This window comes from Rissa tridactyla, chromosome 5 (assembly GCF_028500815.1).
Source record: "Rissa tridactyla isolate bRisTri1 chromosome 5, bRisTri1.patW.cur.20221130, whole genome shotgun sequence".
In the NCBI taxonomy this organism is placed as follows: Eukaryota; Metazoa; Chordata; class Aves; order Charadriiformes; family Laridae; genus Rissa; species Rissa tridactyla.
In genome coordinates, this window is record NC_071470.1 from 71,556,771 (window position 1) to 71,580,789 (window position 24,019).

The window sequence follows — 24,019 nt, forward strand, 5'->3', positions numbered from 1 at the left end:
ACAAGAAGCAGTTCCAAGAGCAAGCAACCACTGCTCAATAATTTCTGACTATGTGTCAGATAAAACATAACTAACAAATTTAAGGATCTTCTTAACTAACAACACACTACTCTGCTGAAATTGCAGTATCTGCAAAAGCAGTGTTTCCAGAGATAAATTTTGGTACGTGTAGGTATCTACCCAGGTATCAGGGCAGGTGATGACGCCTGATTTCTAGCTTTATTTTACTTATTTTTAAAGAAAGGAATCCTTGAAGTAGTTTTTCCAGGCTCTCTGAGGATGTTATTCAATCACTATATCATTTTTCTAAACCCTTCTTGTTGACTCTGACAGCTGGAAGTTTACCGTATTTTTAAAAACCTCCAGCCTCCCTGCATTATTTATTTCCCTTCCTCCCCAGTGTGAGGAGGAAAATGCTTGCTGTATATGGTCTTTAGCATCTCAAGACTCTGTCTCCACGTAACAGCACTTGTTGTTGCCACCAGTCTGCCACACGTGCCCATCTCCTGCGGTCACACACTACGTTAAACAGGATTCATCTATGGGAGTGGGGAGAGCACGTACCCTGCCACCATACCCCATCCAGCACATCCCACCCAGACTGCCAGAGCTCCTCTCCCCGGTCACAGGCCCCGGTTCACAGGTGACGATGAAACACTGTTCCACATTTCCTTCACAGCACAATTGCCTGCATTTATTTACCCCAGGTCAGTGAGATTTACTTGCCTTCCTATTTAACCCAGAACATAGTGGACTGTCACGTGCAGATTCAGATGCTGAACTGCCTTTGTGCACACAATCCTAATTAAACAGGAAAAGTAGGTAGCTAAGAGTCAGAGCAACCAGCCTAAGCAAGCAGTCACACAAAGCTAGGAAATGCTAGAAATAAAGGTTGTCCAGCCAAGCTTCGTTCAGCCCCTTCATGCTTCGTATGCAAAACCGGGAGGAGAAGCAGCAAAAAAGTCCCAACCAATCAAGTTTTAAGTGTCAGCATCTATCTTCCTGGAAATCTTTCTCCCAGTGTTTGCACTTCTTACTCCTATTCTTATTCCATCCCTTTTTGCTAATACTTGCTCCCCTTTTGTATGCCTCTGCTCCTACACAACTTATTTTTCTTGCTTTCCTGTTTCAACACCCCCCAAAGGTTTAATGACACTTAGACCATAATGCTCTAAATAACTGATGGTTTTCTTAAAGCTTCAGCTTCTGGGTTAGGGACCTGCTTGAGAAGTTTCTGCCTTTTACCATTTTTATGATGTTTAGGAAAAAGCTAGTTTTGATCCTTAGTGGTTGCACATAGAAAGGCTAAAAATTTATTGCAAATAAAACTCAAAAATAAGAACCTTAGGGATATCTAAGCTAAGTTACAATTTTTTAAACCAACATCAGGACTTCCTTCAGACCTAATTTAGGATTCTTTAGTGATTAGGCTTGGCAACACGATTCATCTCCCCGGCAATTTTACCAGACCCATCCTGTATCCTCCTTACTAACTTGGTGCCTGAGGGAAAGGGTGCTTAAACAGAGACAGTTTTCTTATATGCAGCCCTTCAGGTCTGCCTCATGGCAGTCCTGAACTGCACTATAGGACAATTTCAGTTTTCTACATTTTCAGCCTCCACATGGTGCATACTCAGAGAATATGTAGTCTTTGGAGAACATTGCTAGCAAATCCTACCAATCTTCTATAAAGAAGAGGTGACTTGAGTCTTGTAGAGTTGCCTTTTCTTGCCTGGTAACAGCAGAGCTCCCCTTCAGGACTCTTCTACAGTTCTACGTCAAGAGAGTGCAAATGACTTTACTTGTCTGTCCTTAGAAATGACAACATCAAGGTTTTGCTGAGGTTTTGTACCTCCCCTCGCCCTCAAAATCTGCTTGAGATCGTTTCAGGTCTCTGCATCAGACATGGTAGACTCAAAAAAGCCTTAAATTTCAGACAATTGTATCGGACAACTTAAAGTAAGGAATGCCCACTATGATTGAAATATATATTAGGTAACTATCTGAAAAGTTTAAGTAATTTAATTTAATATAAATATTTTACAGGGAAAATTAGTTTTAAAAAGCAAACTGCCATGGGAAGCAAACCTCCGTTTTTCCATATAGAGACTAAAATGCTTCTGTATCAAGGATTCCATTGGTTTAACAACAATCTACATTTTAACTACATTTTCCTACAGCTCAGTACAGCTAAATTTGCAGAACATCACTATTTATAAAATTGTATTGAAATCACAAAACAAGTCTATACAAAGGAATGGAAACTTTGCAAATTCTTTTAGATACTTGACTAAAGAATATTTCTGCAAACAAAGACAGGCATAGCTGGAAAATGAATTTATCAAGCCTTCTGCAAGCTGCAAATGCTGATACACTTGTCGACAGCTACAGGCTTCCTTAATCAATTAACAGAAAGTGTTGATAAAAGGTTAGTCTCAGGAAAACACAACAGTAAATTGCAAATCATATATGGAGAAGTAAAACCATGATTAACATGAGAAAATAAGCTCAATTTAAGAAGCAGCAGTGGAATTATTTGATTTAATTTTCCACTTTCAATGCATGCAGCCAGTCCTTCCATTTCTAACAGAAATACTTAACTGTAATTCACATTATTGATAGCTCAGGTATACTCACTGCTACCTAATGTTTTTAGAAAAAATTATTCGATATATCAAACTTAACATTATCTTAAAATAAGAAGTGCTATGCTTTTTAATAAATGAGGTAATGAATCACCAGGCAAATCATTTTTACAACTTCTTCAAACAGCTGTTTAATTTCTAAATTTCTATCAAGTTAAAATGTAACAGAACATTTCTTTTTTACATATAAAAAGTATACAAAATGTGGGAGAGCAGAAGCACCTCATACGCCTCAAGAATACAGGTAGGCATAACATAATTCTATGCAGAAGAGCATGGCAACCTACCTTAAATATAACCAGGAACATGCTGTTAGCCTTGGTTCTCCCATACCAGACTATATAGAGAGGTTTTCTTAGGATATTGAGATGATGCTTTGTATTAACCGTGAGTGATTTAATTGCAGCACTGTGTGCGTTCACTCAGTGTAGGTTTTTGAAACTTAATATCAACCTTCCCTGAAGTGGTTTCTTGGTCTTTCCTCTCCTCCCCAACTCTCTTCCCTCCTTTACAAGCAGCTGTCCCTCCACACCAGCTTCCTCAGCAATGGTCCCACCTCCTTTCTCAATTATCATCTTCTCCTCAGAGTACGTTTGGGAATAGACAGTGAAGTATTCAACTGTTTATGCAGCAGTTGCTTAGACAATTCGATTAATCTCTTCCAGCAAAAGGTAGATTGAAACTATGGGCTGTCAGGTGGACTATATCAGTTGACACTCCTGCTTCCACTTCTGGAAGCCTGTGCTCATATACTAACCAGCAATTTAATCCTGGCCCTGAAAAGTTAATATGAACATACACAACTGAAACACCAGCTATAAATTTAAAATATCTGTGACTTTTCCAAAAGGAATGGATTGTCTTTTTTGGCCCTTTTCTGTAGTCAGACTCCTCAACGGGCTATGGTTCAAACACTGGGTTAGCATCACAGCTGCCTGCAGCTACCATCCACTCCTCCTGCCCAGACAGGCAAGGGTGGTGAGGGCAAATGGCTGTAGCTAACATACAGATTCCTTAGCAACCGAGTCTCGAGGCTTCAGAGCAAACACTTCTTAGTTTGATTTGCTTTACTTATGCACGCATATTTCTTTGAACTAACCACTAACAGAGCACCCCCACTTTTTCTCTGCACAGCTAAAAATTACCTCCTTCAGTACTACATGGAAAGGTATGCTATAATTGCCACAACCGCCCCCCCTGCTAAATTCCTCCCCTTCATTTCCAGGCTGAATTCTACTTTCCTGTATATTCCTGACATTCATAGTGACTCCAGTGTTCTCAGCGTTACTGTGGATTTACACGTCTGTAACCGAGAGCAACATTTATCTCCCCCATGGCTCCAATGCAATGCCTTCACAGTATGTGGCTGAGCTCAATATTCAGATTTGAAGCTCTCCCAGTGAACAACGTACTGCTGGGATAATAGTGCTCAACAGACCACAGGGGTTGCCACTTCCCAATAGTTGAAGATATATGGAAACGGTTATTGACAGTGTTATTAAGCCACATTGAGATCACATTACAGAAGGTATGGCCCATGAAGCGATGGGAAACTTTTTTCAACCCCTCTGGTCTTAGCCATAGTGCTTAATATTTTTATAGTATAACATATGCTTAAAGGTACTTCAGACTTCAGCTAATCTCCAATATCACTCTGTGAGACAGGTGGAAAATATTATCTTCCTTAACTTAGAGCTAAAGAAACTAAGATGAAGAAGGGCCTACAGCTACAAAGGAATATAACAGGAGAAAGAGGATTAAAATTGGAGACCTCCTGGCGCCAGCTTCCTAGCTTCTCCTTCCAGACTGCATCACCATTTCTGATCACGCTATTATTCTAAACCTTACGCATAAACCTGGCTTGAACTACCTCCCACAAGCAGTAGTTTGAAGTATCACAGAAAAAGAAATAAAATAACCTTTTATCATCCCACGAAATTATTTACAATAATCTATTTTTGATAAACCCCAGTATGTGGCCACTAGAGGATAACAAAGACATATGAAATTAAATTAATTATACTTTCAAATAAAGACAACCTTTATAGATTTCATTAATTTTCTACATGGAAAGCCTACAGAAATGCTAAGTAATATTCTTTTTCTGATAAGCAACATTTTGAAGCTTATTTTAGCAGAGCTTATTTAACATTTCCTGATGCTGAGAAAGTCAATTTATGCAGAAAAAAAATCCCAGCAGTTAGAGACTTGGTTATTCCGTTTTCCATTGCTGTGAAGATTTGAATCTTACTTTTTCTGAAAGCATCTTTAAAGAATTCTTCAGGCTGTCTGGAGAATGCTGGCTTGCGGAGTTAAGCAGCAGGTCTGCATGGCTTGATATGAGAGGTTGTAGATGATTGATGTTGCTGAGAACTTCTTTTGCCTTGGCTGTGTTTTCAGGTGAATAGTAAATACACTGGTATCCAGTACTGTAATAACAGAAAGAGTCACATAATGTCAAAATCATTTCTGCTACTAATAACAATGCTTAATGTGATAAAAATCTTACCACTAGTTTTGTAAAAAATACCTGAACTTCACCAATATCATTGAAATGCTCTTTCCTTTAAGGGTAAAACCAAATCCTTGCTTGAATACTAGAGGATAACAGACTGTCCACCACTAAACTCACCAAGTAGTACTGTTCAACCTAATCATCGCTTTGAGTGATTGATCTTAACATAAGAAAAACAGATTTTTATTTATTTAAAAACATGTAATTCTGGAGAAATGAAAGGTTTGACCAAGTCAGGTAGTAACCACAAAGAGTCTAAGGCTCCTTATTTTTCCAGCTGAACTCCCCATCACACTATTATAGAATCACAGAATGGTGAGAGTTGGAAGGGACCTTAAAGATCCTCTAGTTCCAACCTCCCTGCCATAGGCAGGGACACGTCCCACTAAACCAAACTACCTTACTAATCGATCAGTGGCCCAGATTATATTTTTATTAGCATCAGTGATGTCCAGGAAGTTAATAACCAGAGTTATTTCCAATAAAAACCATGTGTCTAATTTGCAAGAAAAGACACAGAAATGAGGTGTGGGAGTTAATTACTACAAAAACACACAAATGCACACTGCAAACTTCCTACTTTCCTTTCAATTGTTCACAAACTACTGCAGTTCTTTTGCATGACTTCTTTTCCTAACCCTCATTTTTTTCCCCAACACTTACTAATTATGCAATATCCTTTTCTACCATTATTCCAAAACACCATTTTCAACAGCATGCATACACCTGCTGGTTCTTCTCTTTAGTATACATCTCCCCACCTAAAACTCTTGTACATAATTCTTCCCTTCATAAAGCCCTCCTGCAGTCTTTCAGAGAAACTAACTAAAATCTTTTGCAGTTTCAGATTAACCTGTAATGTTAACACAGGAAAAAATATAACCAAGCAATTCCTGGAATATTACTAACGCCACAGCAACGTACATAATACTCCCCAGTTGTTTCTGTATGTTATCTCCCTTTTCTCTTGTGTATTTTCATTATACTTCCTTCAGTCTTTCCACCCTTTACCCACTGATTTAGTTTTTTTCTTAATTTCACATATCAAGACCTGAGTTTTGACACTCATGCAATCCTTTGAACTTCACGCATTGCTTTTCATTTCAGTCTTCTTCCAGATCTTTTTACTCCCCCATTTCCCCTTTGTGTCTTCTAGTGTCCCTTCCGGTTCCTCCTCATTAGTTTTCTACGAATTAGAAATTAAATTTAATTCTATAAATGACACATGCACATTCAGAAGTCCAAATGAAGTCACTTCTATAAAACTTAACAGGCTTAAGTCTTTTTGCAAATAAGGATAGTTTCAAGCAGTCTTAAAATTAAGCCTCTTTCTTAGATACTTTCTGAGTTACAGTCCCAAATTCCACAATACCCCATCCTGTTTTTCTGTCTTTCACCAATGTCTCCATTTTTAGATACAATTCTTTGTGAAGCCAGTCAGGGTGAATGGCATTTGAGTCAATGAAACTTCACCATGATCAGTGATGCTACCAGCCACACCAAAATTACTCTGCATCTCCAATTTGCAGTCCACTACATGAGTTGCTAGACTGCTCAGTGCAGAGGTCAGAATTCTGAATATTTCAACAAAATGAATCATATAAACTGTCTCTTCTAATGAACCGGGCAAAAACCCATCCCTCTGAGAAATGAGGAAACAGCCTGTCATGGTTTAACCCCAGCCAGCAACTAGGACCACACAGCCGCTCGCTCACTCCTCCCACTCCCCTTCCTGCCTGTAGGATAGGGAGAAGAGGGAGAAAAGGAAAGGGGGGAAAAAACCAACCAAACCTCATAGGTTGAGATAAAGACAGTTTAACACTAAAGTAATGGAATAGGAATAAGAATAACAACAACAGTGGTAAAAGAATATAGAAAATAAAGAGATACAACACAAGATGCTCTCACCACTTGACAATCAGCTGCCAAGCCCGTGCCAAACAGTGATCGCAGATCCCCATCCCCTGGCCAACCCCCATTTATATACTAAGCATGATATCTATGGTATGGAATATTCCTTTTGGCCAGCTTGTCCTGTCTGTGCTCCCTCTCAGCTTCTATTGGAAGCTGAAAAAGTCCTTGACTAATGTAAGCATTACTTAGCAACAACTGAAACAATACGTGTTATCAACATTATTCTCATATTAAATCCAAAACACAGCAGCCACTAGAAAAAAAAAATTAACACAGCCACAGCTCTACCTTCAAGGTGGCAACACTATCAGTGAAATGAACTTCCAAAGTTAGATCTACCTCTACATTCACTGCAACTCTCAAGCTGTCAGTACACAAGGCAGGGACAAAGAGTAATAGTCTATGTTAATTGTAGTGAAGACATAGTCTTCAAAGTCTTGAGACTTCACAGTGCTGAATAATCTTCTCTAATTCCCTTTCAGGTTTCTCCCTCTCTTTATCAAACAGGCTTTTTGCAGGCTGAATCTGGCTAACACTGTTATCAAGCTCACCATGCACATACTCCTTTCTGGGATTCCCCTCAGCCTTTAATTCCCAGATCATTTTCACTGATCTCCCACCGCTCTAAGCTTCACTGAATATTGCAAGAGAAAAGTCACAGACAATGCTATAAGAAAAGAAAGAGGGAAGAGAGATACTAAACCTGTGGGTAGTTCTCATTCTAATAAAGTCAATCATAGGTTTTAAATAAAGGAAATAGTGAAGAGAGAATGACTCTTTCTTCAGAATGAAGCGTTCTATGAGACCTCATTATTTGGCTAATTTTAACATTTCCTGAACCCCGGAAAGCATGAGACGACTCCGAATATTCAGTTTCTTGCAGAATTTGAGGGCAACTTCCCCTCTTGCCCCCAGAAAGATAACACATAATTATTTTTCAGAAACAACATGTTTGGGAGTACCTGAAGTTTCAAATTGTTGTCTCTGGACACTTTTGCACCTAAGACTAGCCTGAGATTTTCTATGGCTTTACCATTCATAAAAAGACATTACTACTTCCAATTCACTGAAATTAATTTCCTTATAAATAACTATTTTCAGAGCTTGCTGGTGCATATAGCTATGGTATATAAGTAACATTACTTAATAGAAGCAGCTGCAAATAGAACATATGGAGAAACTTTTCACAGGTGTCCTAATGCAGATGAAGGGAATTACAGGTACGAAAAAACTTTTGCATTAGGGCAAAGGCCACATGGGTAGGTCCTGTGTGTGAAATCAGCAGCACTATGAAAATCTACCTTTGATACATAAAATATATTATTAGTCATGTACCTTTATGAAAAAGCCTGTAATAATGTCTTCTGGGTTTAAGTTTCAAAGCTTTCACTAAGCATATAAAATCTCACTTAATCACTTCCATATATTGGCACCATCATTAGCTATGTACACATGACTGTCAGTGGTCATTTCAGTTTTAAAATTGCTTTAATGACATTGTCATGTAATTTGAATAAAGATTACATTGACTACATCTGCAATTTTAACTAAGTTAACAACGTTTTTGCCTGAGAATAAATACTGCAATATGCTAAATGTCTAATTTTTAATGACACTCTGAGTAACTCCACTCCTGCTGTTAACTGAGTAATTTGTTTGACTGAGTTAAATTGTCACCATCTGGGACTGGGTTAAATTCTTTCAACAATGAACATTTGACCTCGCATTTTTCACGGTCAAAACTGCAGACGCTAACATCAAGACTACAGTTAAAGCGTACACAGCAAGAACATCTACCTCCAAATAACCTCAAGCTTATGTACATTACTGAAGATACCAACTCAGTGGCTTATTTGTGCATCACATGCATTCTGTCTAAAGTGGGAAGTTATGATCAAAAATAAATTGATTACATATAAAAAAATCCAGGACAATTCACTGCCTCAGGAAATAAGACTAAACCATATGATCAGTGCTGACGTTTGGAAAACAGGCCTGAGAGACATCAGAAGTTCAAATGAATTTTTAAAGTTTCCTTACGATTCCCTTGCAAACTTTGAAATTCTAACTTTGAATACTGAAGAAAACGAAATTATGTTATTAGTTCTGTCTAATCTGCCTTTACATGTGAAAGTCCAAATCTCCACAAATCCTCACCTTGAAGCAGCGGCTGAGGCTGTAATGCACAGAGTGTCTCTTGCCGCTCTTCTATTTCCTCTTCATTCCTAGCTGACCCTTGAAATAACTCTACATCAATGCCTTCAACTGGTAAAGGGACATGAGTTTCAGTGAAAAGGAAGGTCAAGATGCCCTTCGATAGCCCTCTAGAGACCTAAGCAGAACAGATGCCAGAGTGGCATAGGTGAATCTCATACTGAATCTTCTGAGGAAGACACTCCAGGAAGGTTGAATGCCTACAGAAAGCTTTCCACTGTTCTTCAAATTAATTTTAGAGTATCTTTACATTGGTGGAAAGATGCAAGTAGCCTTTAACACAGGGGAGAATCTTTTGCAGGGGAACCAAGCATGGTTCTTATCAGAAGGAAAAAGGTACTGTGCCTCACTGCAGGCCTGAGGCTAAATGGTGCCTTTCAGTGGAGCCTTTTCCTGGCAGCCTGCTGAAGTCCGCATTACAAGAAACGCTGGCAAAGTCATGGATCCAATCTCCCCTTGCTGCTCCTAGAGTCCATCTATACGGAACAGTTTCTTGGTCTCTAAAACATGCAGTCTTGTCTAACTTTTGCATGTAAAGCTCTCCCAACTCCTTCTTCCCTTCTTTTTCCAGCCCCAGACCCCTTTCTTTTACACCTGCTTAAGGAAATCCTTCAGGCAATTCTGTTCAGAGAACCCAGTGGCTGGAAAATACTGTGATGAGCTTTTTATACCTCAAGGAATAGCACAAACTTTGGCAGTTTCTCAGCGAAAAACCTTAATACATTGATTTTATGGTCAGCGAAAAAATGTTCGTCTCCATGAACTCTAGTCTTTCTCTCTCACACACGCATAGATATAGGCATACACACTTACATACACAAAAAAGGGGAAAATTAGCAAAGAATAACGTCTCAGTGAAAAGTGCGATGCATGAGAGGCTGTGGTTTCCCTTCGAGAATAAAGGTTACCATCAGATCAAACAGAAATCATTATTATTTCAACATCTCTGGGATCTTCTGTGAAACAGTATCATTTCAGGTTCCTTGGAGAATGGAAATGGGTTGAACGTTACAAAACTTGGGTAACAGGAACCCTGAAGATCTCAGCATTAACAAAATCTCTGGTAATGAGTATGTTAGCAAAGGAGTAGACCTCACACCTTGTCAAAAAACCTAGGCTTCATCAAACAAAAAAAGGGTCTTTTTCGACACTTCAAACCCAAATTAAATTATTATGGCTTAAAAAAAAAAAAAATCAACAGAAAATCCTTTGCAGTACTATTCCAGCTTTAAGCTTGTGCTAATTTAAAGCAGGATTGTTTCTAAAGAACTTACTAGAAATGATGTACAAAACCAGAGTGAATCACAGCACCTAATGCAGCTTGTGGGACACCTCTCTTTTTCTTGATGGTTAGTACTGGGGCGTTAAAAATCTTGTAATCATAAGTCTAAGCATTTTGGCTAAAGCACAGATCATCAAATTAGATTTTAAATAAGAAAAAAACGTCCTTGGTGCACCTTGAAAGCAATTTATGAACATTTCAAGCAGTGAGGCATTATATGGGTATAACTTACAGAATGTCTGCCTTAAACGTACCTGCCCAACTGAGGTCTAAAAATAATAATTTGCTGTACCACCTAGACTGATGAGAAGACAAGCCCTTCCATTTGCTGGAAGGAGAAGCAATCTATACTAGCAGGACATTAGAAGACTGAATCTGAACGCCTGACTTTCTCTTTTAGTTAGAAATAAGGAAGGAAAAAATAAAAAGCAAACCAATACTGCATCATGAAAAAAACAATCTAAAATAAATGTACACCATACAGAGGTAATTAATATTCTGCAATGATTTAGCATACCTTAATCATCACGCTTCAATAATTTCAATTTAAATGCTATCATGCCTAAACAAGATTAAAAAGAAACAATCCATTTTTCTTACTGGTCTTATGAAGTTCAGTACTAGCTAGTAAAGGGACAGACATATCAGAGTCATGCCTTAAAGACATACCTGATGTTTGCAGTGGTAAAGCCTTTTATTTGCCTCTTTTTTGCAGATAAAGAACAGTACAGATTGTGAATGGGTTATAAAGCAATGGACCTGGCTTCAGATCACATACCACTAAGTCTTATTTTTCACCTGAAAGAAAAACTTTTCTGCCTTTTATTTGAGATCATATTTTTTAAAAATTTACCTTTTTTTTTTTTCTTTTAATATGACTCGCTTGGTGGTAACAGATGAGACAGGAATTGCAAAAATACTGTATTTTTAATAAATATTATACAAAAGTGTATATTCTCTGTAATAGAAAATATGCCAAAGCTATCTTCAGATACACATTTTCCACATTCTTCTTGTCTTGACAAACTTTCACGAAACATATGTTTCACTCCTGTTTTGGTTTGGCAATTGCAAATGCAATTACGCTTTTGCAAAGTGGGACATAACCTTGCTACCAGTTAACAGTTCCTCTTGTCTTTTAATTCCACAAGTATAGGTTTGAACAAGGAATATTGTGTGATACGCTGACACTGCTGAATATTTCAATAAGCTGTTCTAATAATCAGCCTGAAGGTCAAAGGCATGCAAGGCATTCTGTCACGTGCACTAACAACGTCTTGAAAGCTACTGGGATCAGCTTGAGAAATAATCTCTTCCCACATCTTCCTCTAGGTCTTCAGCTCAGGTAGCCTACAGGAAATGGCTGCTTAATCTGCATTTTTTTTTTTCTCTTCATTTTATATTCTGTCTGGCATCTCAAAGTGTCACTTCTTCCTTCAACCGACTCTTCAGAAAAGCTGCTCCCATTGTAAAACAGAAAATTTAAATTGTAAAAGCTGCCCCTGGAAATGTTGTGTCCTCAAAGCACCCTCATGCAGTTAAACAAACAGGTGCATACAAAATAAAGTTGTCACTGCCACAGCAAAAGAAATTTCTCTGTGGTAAGAATGAGAATGGTCCTTTCTTGTATCTATTTAAAGTAGACCCACTCTTGAATATTCAAATAAGTGAGATCATATTCAGAGCTTGTTTTCTCCTGTCTTTCGTCTCACACAAGTTTTTCTAGTGGAAGGAAAAAAAAACAACATGTGGAGTTCTCTTTGAGCTGCCCTCAAAGATAGAAGATGAATTTTGGAGGTCTCCTTCTTACTACTTTGTGGGAATTCACACACTAAGTGACCATTTCTTCAGGTCTGGTAAGTGATTCACTAAAAATTGCAGTCCCTTGCTTTTAGTGCTCAAACTTAAATTTGCTAGACTGACTCAAGCTCTTTTTTTTAGGAAGATATAACCAGTTAGCCTGGTTATATCACCCTAAAGACAGACTTCTGCTCTCCCAGGGGTACAAAGAAACACAAAGACTGCTCTGGCACAGTAAAAGTCCAGTATCCTGTCCTTGAAAGTCACCAAAAGACAGGTGCTTCTGAGGGATGCAGAAAAGTCTAAGAAGCAGGGCAAATATAAGCTGACGTGTAGGCACTTTGAAATAGGTATGAAATGCCTTGATAAAACCTGCACAAAGCTTTACCCAGTGCTCCTGAACACAAACCTCTATCAACTTAGAGGTCTACAATGGTTGAGACAGTGAAATAAGAGTGAATCAAAACGAGAAGAGGCTGTGCTGCACCAAGTATCCTTTGCCATCCTAGCCTTTTGACATGTAACATTCCACAGGATCCAAAGAAAGGAGTCAAGCCCATCATCTCCCCTCCCCTGTAACGGGCAACTAAGAAAAAAGGTCATTGTCTAGTCATTCTTATGAGATACTAGGTCTCTTGCCCATAAGGTATTTTCCCTTTTTTCTCCAACAAACAGAAATCACAGGTGATAATTTCAAGTTTGCCTCACAGCTATCCTTCATTTTGGGAAATCACATTCTGCCAATGTGGATATGCTGCAGGACCGTGCAAGTGAGAAACGGTTCATTTCCTGAAAGCTGAACACTCTGATGGCTGGAACGGCAAAGTTCTTTATATCACATATGACTTAATTTTCTTCTTACGAAATACAATAAAAAACCCCATTATATACTATTGTAACTCTATTAATCAGATAGTTAAGTAGCAGAGACTTCAGAAATGTCTTTAGACATTTTCTCCATCAGGAAGCATGTACTTCATAAGCCTCTATATCATGGGCATAAGGCTGCCTAGAATAGTCTGATAGCAGAATAGGTACCTGCTGTTAACACAAAGTCCATTCATGGGTCTCAGGTAATCAATGATATTTGTGTTTCATTGGCAAGTTTTGTCACCAGAGGTGGCCAGGGAAATGAAGGATTTTAGAAGATTTAATGGGGTTTTTATATCATGCAGTGCAAACAGAAAAAATAATAATACACTTTTCAAAGCAAATATATCTGCTGGTTTTCCTTTGGTTTTAGCATTGATGTAAACTTTTAGTCAACCCAGAAGTCAACAGTAGATTTTTATGATTTCTCCTTTTATTCTTTATGATATTGTACCTGTGAAACTTTTTTGAGCATTGAATATAACGGAATTAATTTTCTATGGAGAGTCGGGATGATTCAGATCAGCATACATACAGTCCTTCCTGCATTCCCTTTCGAAAGCTGTGCCACTGATCGCACGGGGGTGGCACAGTCAGTCCAAGTGTGGAGCAGTCTCAACTACGGGTGCTGCCAGTGACAGCTGCGGCTGCTCAAAACTTTTTAACAGCCATAGTAACAAACACAAGCACGTCCAATTCTTAGTTAGCAAAATATGCAACCGACACTTTTGTACATGTTCAGTGGTTAACGAAGCATTTGAGTACAGCAATAAACTGAAAACCCAGTTAAGGCCTTTATCTTTGCTTAGTCTCATTTTGGCTTTCTGAAGAATAAGAAAAACAATATTTTCTTATTTACTTCCCAGGTGTGCTAAAAAGATTTTTTTGTTAGCATATGCCCAGGGCTGTCAGAAATGAAGATGCTACCTTAAGTTAGTGTTTCTTTATTGAAAAATTGTCTATAACTACTCTCCACTTAGCACAAGAACTACCAAAGAGATATCTCATTCTGAACAGCATGTTTTCAAGCACTGATATTCCTCAAGCTTCATGAAATACAGGAAGAAAGTTTCATAATTCTGAGTTCATGTTCAAAATAAGCCTTGACATTAAAAGTAAATTGTGCTTCAATTTTGCAGTCCAGCAAAGCAGGGAAGATAAAGGAAATATTTCATGAATTAATTCTTGTCCAGTCCTACTAGATTTTAGTCTTCCATGAATTCAGCAGGGTAAACTGTTTTGCTACTCAGTGAGCTCATAATATTTTCACGTAACCTTAAAGATATTTTCCTAGCTACTTACAAAAATACTTACTTTCGTCTTTCTGCTTCAAATTTACTCAACAGTTTTCGGAGACCACCATTCTTAAATCCTTGGAAATGTGCTGCCGGGGCTCCCACAGTGATGACATCATAGAGAGCATCTGGAACAGAAACAGACAACAGGGAGATTTCATGTGCCTATGCCCAAGGTATGGCAACACAACCTCCACTCTACAAGACATGAGGATGAGTAGTCTATATTATTTCCAAGGAATAATTGAGAATCTGTGTCTCAAGGAAGCCCAAGAGTTAATCAATCTTTCCATACAGCCACCTGCACACCTTAGAAAGTTTATCTGATTTATTGTTATGTCTAAATTATATGCCACAGCGTAGAACAATATTCTAGCTCTGCAGTTTACAAAGCTGCCAAGTAAATTGGCCCTTTGTGTATTTCACTTTATTACCTCTTCCATTATTTAACTTCTAGTCATGTTGAGATGCACAGATTCATGCATTTTGGAGTCAAAAGAGACCATTATGATGGAATAGTCTGACTGCCTGAATAACACAGGCTACAGAATTACAGCTAATGATTCCTGCATCAAGCTTATGTCTTCTGGTTGAGTGAAGGCATCTTTTTTTTTTTTTAAAAAAAAAAAAAGGAGACATCTGATCTTGATTTAAAGACTTCAAGTGACAAGTTTGATTTTGTTTAGCTTCCACTTTCCAATATAATTACCTGTTTAATGCTAAATTGAAGAGCCTTCTTCTACGACAGACACTTATTTTTATATATGCTCATGAACACAGAGCAAGTCAGTTGTTTTCAGTTGAAAAGCTACCAGAACAGGAAATAAACTATACTATTGAAATTCTTGCTGAGACAACAAAGTGTTGTTACTCTCTGTATGTACATTGTGACATATGGGATGAACTTTTTGCATAGGTGTATGCTTACAGAACTGGAGAGGCAACACCTTTTTAAAAAACTGCCTCTCATTTTGAGCTTGTGATTGATTGTCAGTGCAGAGATGAAGATTTAATTACATCCCAAACCACAATAACTATTCCTTCAAAGTTTAAATTTACATTTGAAGAATTTATGTTTGCACTAAGCAGTACTGGTTTTGTGCTGAAGCTCACTGAAGATATAAAAATACAGGTCAGAATGTCTCATTCTTAAAAAGTATTTCTACAGGAAACAGTAGAGGAATTTTTTATGTGTGAACTATTTTATCCATCAGGGAAGCTTACCATGTAAATTAAAATCTAATCCTCTCCTAAAATAGAACTTTTCTTGCATTCTGATGATAAATATCCCTAGAAGCAAGAACACTGTACAAATGATTCACAGTTAATGAACTATGTTTTACTTCCAGAGCTGAATCTCAAAGCATATTCACTCAAATTGATTTGAACTCTAATGAATTGGTGAGTCTTCCATTTCCACTTAAAAGGAAAAGTGACATAATTTCATTAGCCTCAGGTGAGCTTCGAGATTCTTAAATAGCCCATTCTTTCAGGTCTTCATAGAGATTTATCCATAATACATAATCTTGGGCTATTAGAGCTCCACCGGTACTTGACAATAAGTAGTTCTATTGCTTTAAACAATGGTGGCTTGAAAACAAAATAAGAGATGAACCCGCCAGGTTAACCGAATAATGGCTTCTGACTATGTTTACAGATAACTCATGAAACTACAGGAAAACATTTAAAAGATTAAACCCTGGTGCTTTTCCCAATTCTGTTTTGAAAATAAATAGTGACCCTGCTTATAACTACTCTTCTCAGCATGGTCAAGGAACAGCTGATTGAGACACAAACACACTCGGAACTGCTGAGTGCCTACCCCATGCAAGCAAACATGGGAAAGTGAAGATGGGAAAGTGAAGATGGCAAAGAAGAAGAAAACATCTACGACCCTGGTGATGGGCATGGGGCAGTCTCACTCCCACTCTCCAGGGCATAGTACACTGGAAAGCACTGCAAGACTCAGGAGGAATGCCTTGTGATGTGCTCCATGTACACATCAATGCAGCTCCTTGTGAAGGACATGCAGTGTCAGCATGAGTGCACTGGTACAGGAATGCTCCAGTAACTCGGAATCATCATGCACCTCAAGAACTGAGTACTGCTGACAACTCTCTACAGTGGAGACAAAGCTGAAAATGCAGCAGAGTGTTGTAGGAGCTGTATCATATTGTCAGCGTGCTCCCCCAAAATTATTAATTAACAGATGTTCAAAAAACCCTCAACCCTTCCTCAAATAATTACTTTGGAATTTGAAGGAAGAAAATGCCGAAGATTAGAGTGTAAGGAAGTTGAGCTTTATATCAATCATTATTTCATACTAACTATTCTGACTCAAAATACACTCACCTCCTACTCATACAAGTGAAACATTAACACCAGTTACACACTCACCAAAAAAATAACAATTCCTTCACTGTGCAGAAATATAAACTACCTGCTCATCGCTCCTTCCAGAATAAAACACAGAGCTTTTGCAACATGGTGACAACCACAGCAACACAGTAGAAGTTCCATAAACCTAAGCTTTATCAGACCAATTTAAAGAGTTGGGGGATTTTTATGTCAAGGAGAGCTCAATCTCAAATTTGAAGCAACCTGCTTGCCTTCTCAGGAACCTATTTAGTATGTAGAGAAATTAAAAGAGCTTCCCATAACCAAGGTGTCAGTCTTCCAAAAATACGTGTAAGCAGAATTTCCCTGATTTTAAAACAAGTTTTTTTGTTAGCATTTTGCAATCTCTAAACTTGAGTGTAACAAGAACAGTGTTATCTAATTCTCATGTCAGTGAGCATCAGCTAAAGAAAAAAGGGAGAGTTTTATAATTTAAACAAAGTTCTAAATTTAGAAGATTTATCTCTTTCTGTACCCTTTTTAATTATGGATTAACCATATGCCGCAAGCAAAGTGGTTTTGGAGAAGAAAGGAGAAAATTCATTAAAAACAAACCAAAATTCAAGTAGTGTAAAAGTTGTGGGTGATTAAGTAAGTGGCATTTCATTCCACTTTTTTATTTAGCAAATAGACACACAGTGCCCTGTTCCCAGAGAGGTTTTCTTTCAAAGACATAAAATTAAGGTTCTGGCCACCTGTAGTCATTAGAAATCTCAAAATGCTCTTGAGTTAATTAATTAACTTCAAAACATTAGCTAAATTAAAATTTGTGCTGTCATTCTGTCTCTATAAATCCCCATCTTGTTAAAATGTTTGGAGGCACCGTTGTTTAGTAAAAGAAATAAGAAAATATTGAACTAATACAATATCTAACAGACAATCAGAAGTCCCCATGTTCCAACTTGGAAGTGGATGAACATCAGCAGTACACAGGATAATACTCCGATAATTATTGTTTGTACTTACTGTTTTACAATCTGCTTAGATGCAGAGCGTATTCATAAGGCAAAAAACTTACAAGAGTGTAATTTCCATGTTTTTTCAGTGACAGCAAATTTAATAGATCTCAATTTATCAACAAATTATTCACTGTACTATGATTTGCTCACATATATGTATCAATATAATCTTTTGTCTGTAAAGGATGCTCCTAAAATTATAGGCAAGTAGCAGCAACAGAATTCTGTATTAAACAGAATCAGAGAAGACATTACAGAAAATTATCCCTCTTTCCAGAAGTTATTAACGTTCGCAGTATTTTCAGCATAATTGGTGAGATATTTTCACTTAATACTAAGCAAATGCTTACGTGGTACAGGATAGCACTGAATAGGCTGATTTAGTCACAAGCAGCGCTGGGCTCAATAAGCTTCCTAAAAAATAGGATATATTAAGTTTAGAGGTAACACTGTTCTTAATGGAACCATGCAACTCGCATCCCCTAGGCTGGTGAGTTCATCCCAGCAATCTCTGGGAGGAAATGTATTGTGCTCTATCACTATCTCTGGTGGTACAACGGGGAAAAAAACCCCACCTTAGAAACAAGACAGGTAAGACTGGCTTTTACACTCCACTGACATTACGGATCATAATGAAAAATTAAGCCGATGCCCTAGAAGGACGTGAATCTTACTGAACATTGTGCAGTGTGTCAGTATGAATCATGACAGTATTAGTTCTGCACCACTACAACAGAATATTTTTAACCACGCATAGGTTACCAATACATTTCAGTGAAGATATATTCTGCAGTTACTTATTTGTTTGAAGCTTCATAGAAACAAAATGAGCACAAGACACCCTGGAACTTAATAGAAATTTTGTTAATCACGCCTTAGTTTTCCAAGATCTGTAGTCAGTATCCAAAGCTTGTGGCTTCAGAAGATGAGGAAGAGAAAACCCTTGCATAGCTTTAACTTTGGACCTGATTCCTAAGTTTCAGCACAGACTCAGGACTTCTGATCAATCTCAGCGGCAGTGTGTCTGGCTGCGGGTTTCAGAACTTGTACAGAAATGTGAAGAATGGGCAAGCTGGTCACTTCTTTGATCTCATGATTTACTTAAGTGTAGTCCTCTATGGACAGTACACACTCAGTTGCTCTAGAAATATTCCAAACAACGTCCAAAACTTGGGGTATAGAAGCAGATGCACAGGCCGGAGAGAATGAAACCAAACCCATCAGGAAGACAGGCAGGTTCCAGATACGTAGACAAAACACAGGCAGGAAATATCCACACAGAATGTTTCTAGAGCCCACTAAACAAAGTGAAAAATTAAACACTTTAAGTACACACAGAAGTACAGATTTTTAAATAATGAAGTTGGAAGCTTGATTTTGATTTTCTTAAAAAAGCCAAAACAACCACAAAACAAGCCAAAAACACAAGAAACAATCTAGTCATACAAGAAACCTCCTGTATCAAGCCATACTGCATGAATCTTACAAACACGCTAACACTGTACAAACTTCACTGATTGGCAAAACACATGCAACACGATATGAATCTCAGGATTTTCCTTAAAAGTCCCTGTATTTTGTGTGATATTCTTTTCTCCTCAGCACTATTCCAAATCCATGTAAGCCCAAATTGCACATAAATTTGCTAAAAATTACAAAAAAAAAAATAAAATCAATTTAACGCTATTACTTTCCATACTTTTTATCTGTAGCATTTTTATGTCCTACTTACAAAGTTTAACAAGACTGTTGCCAGTCCTATCATTAAGTGAAAAATTCAAAGTGACCAAGATTCAACTCTCTAAACAGAATACCTTTGAGTTCTATTGTGGTTTTAACATTCCATCTGAAAGCATGTCCACCTAATGTTCACCCTTGAGACCAGATATATAAATTATTTACATCTTAAAAAGGGCTAAAATGGAAACCATACCTCTCAGTTGCAAGTTTAATTGTACTTCAAAGCATACCTTGTCACACTTAGGGAATTTCTCTGCAGATTATACTTTACCTTTCAATCGAGGACTATGCACGTGCATTCTTTGCAGATGAAGATTTATAGGGATGAATTCTAGTGTTTTTTCTCCTTTGCTACAGCTTGATTTGAAGGAAGAACCTGAAAAACAAAAGTTTAAAGAATCATTATCTTAAGCACCCAGCAGATGTTTTGTCTTCTTTTAATGTGAGGACAATACTTGTATGTTAGGAGTCTTCTTTAATTTACTTTTAATGTGTAATTGTATATTGAGAAGAATGGTTTGCTAACCGACTCTCAGCATGTATCCATATTGGAAGCAACAAAACAGCTTTTAATTCAAAGAACAATCTAATTTTTTATTCTAGGTGCTAGACTTTTTTTCCTGCTGTCTGAAATCGGTCTGCAGTCTGCTGGAAACAATGTCACAGTTAATGTGCATTATGTTTATTCTGTGCTAAAAACACAGGGGTACCACGCTATGATGGTACTACGTTTTCATCCAGCAACATTTTTTTCTTAAACCAAAAATACTACATTGACTATGCGTTCTTCCTAGGAAGTTCAAGTAAAGAAACATAAACTACCTTAAGAAAAGCTATAAATTAGTCTTCTTTCTAAAAAGCCAGAATCACAAGAAGCACAATAGTCTGGAAAAAACTAAAAAAATCTGGTTGTGTACTTCAAAAGTATGAGATTATGAGTAACTCTATGGTGGTATAAAGGAATATAATTAAAGCCTAAGGGTAGGAAAATGTAATTTACCTGGAGATATTTGATACAGCATATATAAAATAAAAGGGTATAGGTTAGGAAAGAGGTGGTCCTACCTTCTCACTCAGGCAGACCAAGATTTACTTAGACCATTTTTTCAGCACCCTATCATTTTGCCAACTATTAATAATTTGGACTAAAATTCCTCTCATTCAAATAGTATTAAAAAAAAATATGTTTGGGAATGTTCAACCTTTTCTTGAAAAAAAAAAAAGATAAAGGAAATATTTGAAATTCTTCTTTTTGACTTGCTCAATCAAGATTTGCTAGAGGTTATCTATTGAAACTGCCATAGATTCCAGCAGGACAAAGCATTGAGCCTCCCAATGCAAACCACATTGCCAGAGGGCAACGCTCCAGACAAGCCAACCCTGCTGAGGCTGCTACTTAAGCTTAGTAACTTAAAATAATACTTTAACAAAGACTAAGAGCAAAGGTAGCAAGAAAAACAATTGACAGGAGTCAAACATTCAGATTTGATAGGAAACGTGGGGATGCGGGCTGAAACTAGGAGTCATTGATGATGAGGAACAACAGTGGGAAACCTGCATCTGGAAAGCGCAGAAAGAAAAAATTATGGGAGCAGTGAAGGGAACTCAAACTGTAACAGAAAGGAAATGGGAACAGCACAGGCGAGGAGACTGTAAATCATTAGGGAAGAAAACAAAAAGGGGGCAGATTATTTATGAGAATTCAGTTGAGACCAAGATCAAAGCTTAAGGAGTAATAACTGGATCTGAGACACGGAAACACTGGCAGACTAAGAGAATAAGATGACAGTGGATTAAAAGGGACAGGCAAAAGAAAAGTAGGAAGGAGAAGAGCCTGCTCTCCCTGGACTACACATCTATCCTGAGCTGGAATAGAACACATGCAGCACTGCTGAGTCTCATTATTCTTTTCAGGGAAGACCTGTGAAGCAAGAATTCCTTCCCGTCCCATGCCAGAAACGCATGGGATAATAACCACCTATTGCTATCAGTTATTCTCAGGTTACTCAGGTATGAGAGATCCATGCAGTGGAACTAATATCTCAATCTGCATTTCCAGTATCATCCATGTGATAAAACTAATTTTGAGTAGAGTTAGTTTGTTTGTTTTTAAGTAACTTGGTAAATTGTATTTAAGGACCAAGAAAACTACATTCCCTCTATTAAAATAGTTGTTAGTATTGTTGCAAGATTAAACTCTTCAAAGTCAGGAAACACCAGAATATAGAAGCAGCCTTCATCTGACATCCACCTGACGACAACCTGTGAACCAGACTTCAGTGACATATCACACACTAGCTTTTTCCAGCTCATTGAGTGTTTAGGGTCTTTGCTGCTCACCTTAGAAGCATTTTGTTTCCAACTTCTACTTCAGTATCTGGATTCAAATATATTGCTCAAGCCTCCCACAAAGACAGGATTATTAATTTCCTCAAACCTGTCTACTGCATGCATCACTACCGTTTCTAAGGGCTTTGCAAATATTTTTAGAATAAGCTTAACTGGCTGAGCAAAAGGGTTATAATTTTATCCATTGTAATGGCAGAGAATAACTTAAGGTCGAAGCACTTAAGAAACAATGCATCAGTATGAGATATGGAGGATCTCATTCTGCAGAGTAGGAATTATAATGCAACATCACATTCCATTTTGGAAACACGGCTCCCTCTGAGCTGAATTACACCCGTAAGTACTGAGTACTCCTGCAAAACGGCTTGCGGCTATTGCCAGCCTTCCAAAAATAAGCATACAGCATAACCACTTCTGCAGTCTGACTTGCCTAGTGTCACATAGGAACTTTGTGACAGAGATAGTGCCCAGTTCCCCAGAGCAATAATCAATTGCCTCAACCTCAATTGTCTTTTCTTCTCCTTTTGGATAAATAACGAATAATTTTCAGTTTGATGACTGAAATGGGGAAAAAATATATATAAATAATTGGGAGGGGTGTGTGTGGGGAGAATAAGTCACTTCAGGTCAGACTAAAACAAACAAAAAGAGTTTCAAAGTTCTACTCCCTCCCCAAATCACAAAATTTGTGGTTTAGATCAACCTGAAATGATTTGTTTTGATGTTACCTAACCCTTTTAAGATTCCTGTTATTATGTTTCCTTAAAATAAAAATACTTGGCTTTCTCTAAAATTCTGCCCCATTTTTGAGGATAAAAGTGTTTGCCAAAACAACTCAAATTTGACATAGTATTAACTTCCTTAAGCCTCCATTTTCAGCAAATATGCTACTAAACCAAAATTGCTGTCAAACACTAATGCAGTCTCCTGATACTTTCACTGCAATCTCTCAATTTTAAAAAGAAATTAAGTGGTCTGCTAACATTCTTCTCCATTAAATTCCACAAATAGCTCAGCTGAGCCTGAAGCAGGTATCTCTCGAAAACCCAACGTGTCATTGTATATGAGGAATGTGGAAATATTTTGGAAAAAAATTATTTACAGATGCTATCTCCCCTTCTGTACACTGCTTACGAGTGAACAGTCTTCCCTAGTGCTGATATAAAAGGAGACTGGAGATATTTGCACCTAGGTGACTTACAATTGTTGGTCCTTCACAATTGTTTGTGACAAGATACAAGTAAAAAGCCCCTTGTTAAAAGAAAGTAATTGTTCAGCAAGTAACAAAGCAAAGATGGTAAACACATTAACCTTAACCTTGCTTCTGATGTATCAAGGAAGGAGAAGAGTGTCAATGAGTTGGTGCTTCCACATATCTCCGTCTGCCAACATGGCAGTGAAGCAAAGGCAGAGGCAAAAGCACTCCGTGGCTTTCTAAGAGGAACATGCCCAGTTGGCCTTGTCTTGAAACAAGGCTTCCCAAAATAGCAACCTGACTCAGGAGTTCTCCATCTGAGGCCAGATCTAGTTTAGAAAAATCAACCTTGTCGAGTTCTTAAGTAGAAGTACTGCTGATCCCAAACTACTGCTGCTAGGATGGGTGCCTGTTTCCAAGCAGATCCGGATCTCCAGCGCAGATGCACAGGTACTCCTGAGCACTGCAATTTTCAAGCTGTTTCAGAATGGAGAGAAGCACCTCAACCCAAAGTCAGGCAACAAGCTGACTAAGATGAAGTGAGAAACCTACAAAGGACGAACCATAAAGCAAAATCTTTTTTGGCGTGAATCTCTGACAATGGGTAAGTAAAGACTGTGTTGAAATATGTTGACCTGAGAAGTCTGAATTAAAGTTGTACTCACATCTCTAATCATAGCATTTTCTACCTTGTGGGTACTGAAATTTCCAGTCCCTACAATGTTCTCTCAACGTTATTTTTTGTGCAACTACAATATGAAGTCAAACCTATGTCTGTCTTGCTTTCTTATCAAACACTATAATCTCGTTTTTTAAAGTTATTATGTATGCTGTTTATAGAGAA

The 24,019-nt window shown here is 37.8% G+C and overlaps 1 protein-coding gene across 6 annotated transcripts in view; it reads right to left on the reverse strand.

Annotated features, from left to right (window-relative positions):
• The window catches only part of INPP4B (inositol polyphosphate-4-phosphatase type II B), a 497,007-nt gene that overhangs the window by 169,138 nt on the left and 303,850 nt on the right, over positions 1–24,019 (reverse strand). For all 6 annotated transcript variants that reach the window (XR_008466520.1, XR_008466517.1, XR_008466521.1 and 3 more), the window contains 3 exons: positions 19,903–20,007; positions 14,555–14,663; positions 4,897–5,074 (listed from right to left, as the gene is read on the reverse strand). Coding sequence is in view for 1 of the 6 variants with exons in the window: in XM_054201960.1 (XP_054057935.1) it covers positions 4,897–5,074; positions 14,555–14,663; positions 19,903–20,007 (392 nt within the window). In the remaining 5 variants the exon portion in view is untranslated. The remainder of the gene's footprint in view (positions 1–4,896; positions 5,075–14,554; positions 14,664–19,902; positions 20,008–24,019) is intronic.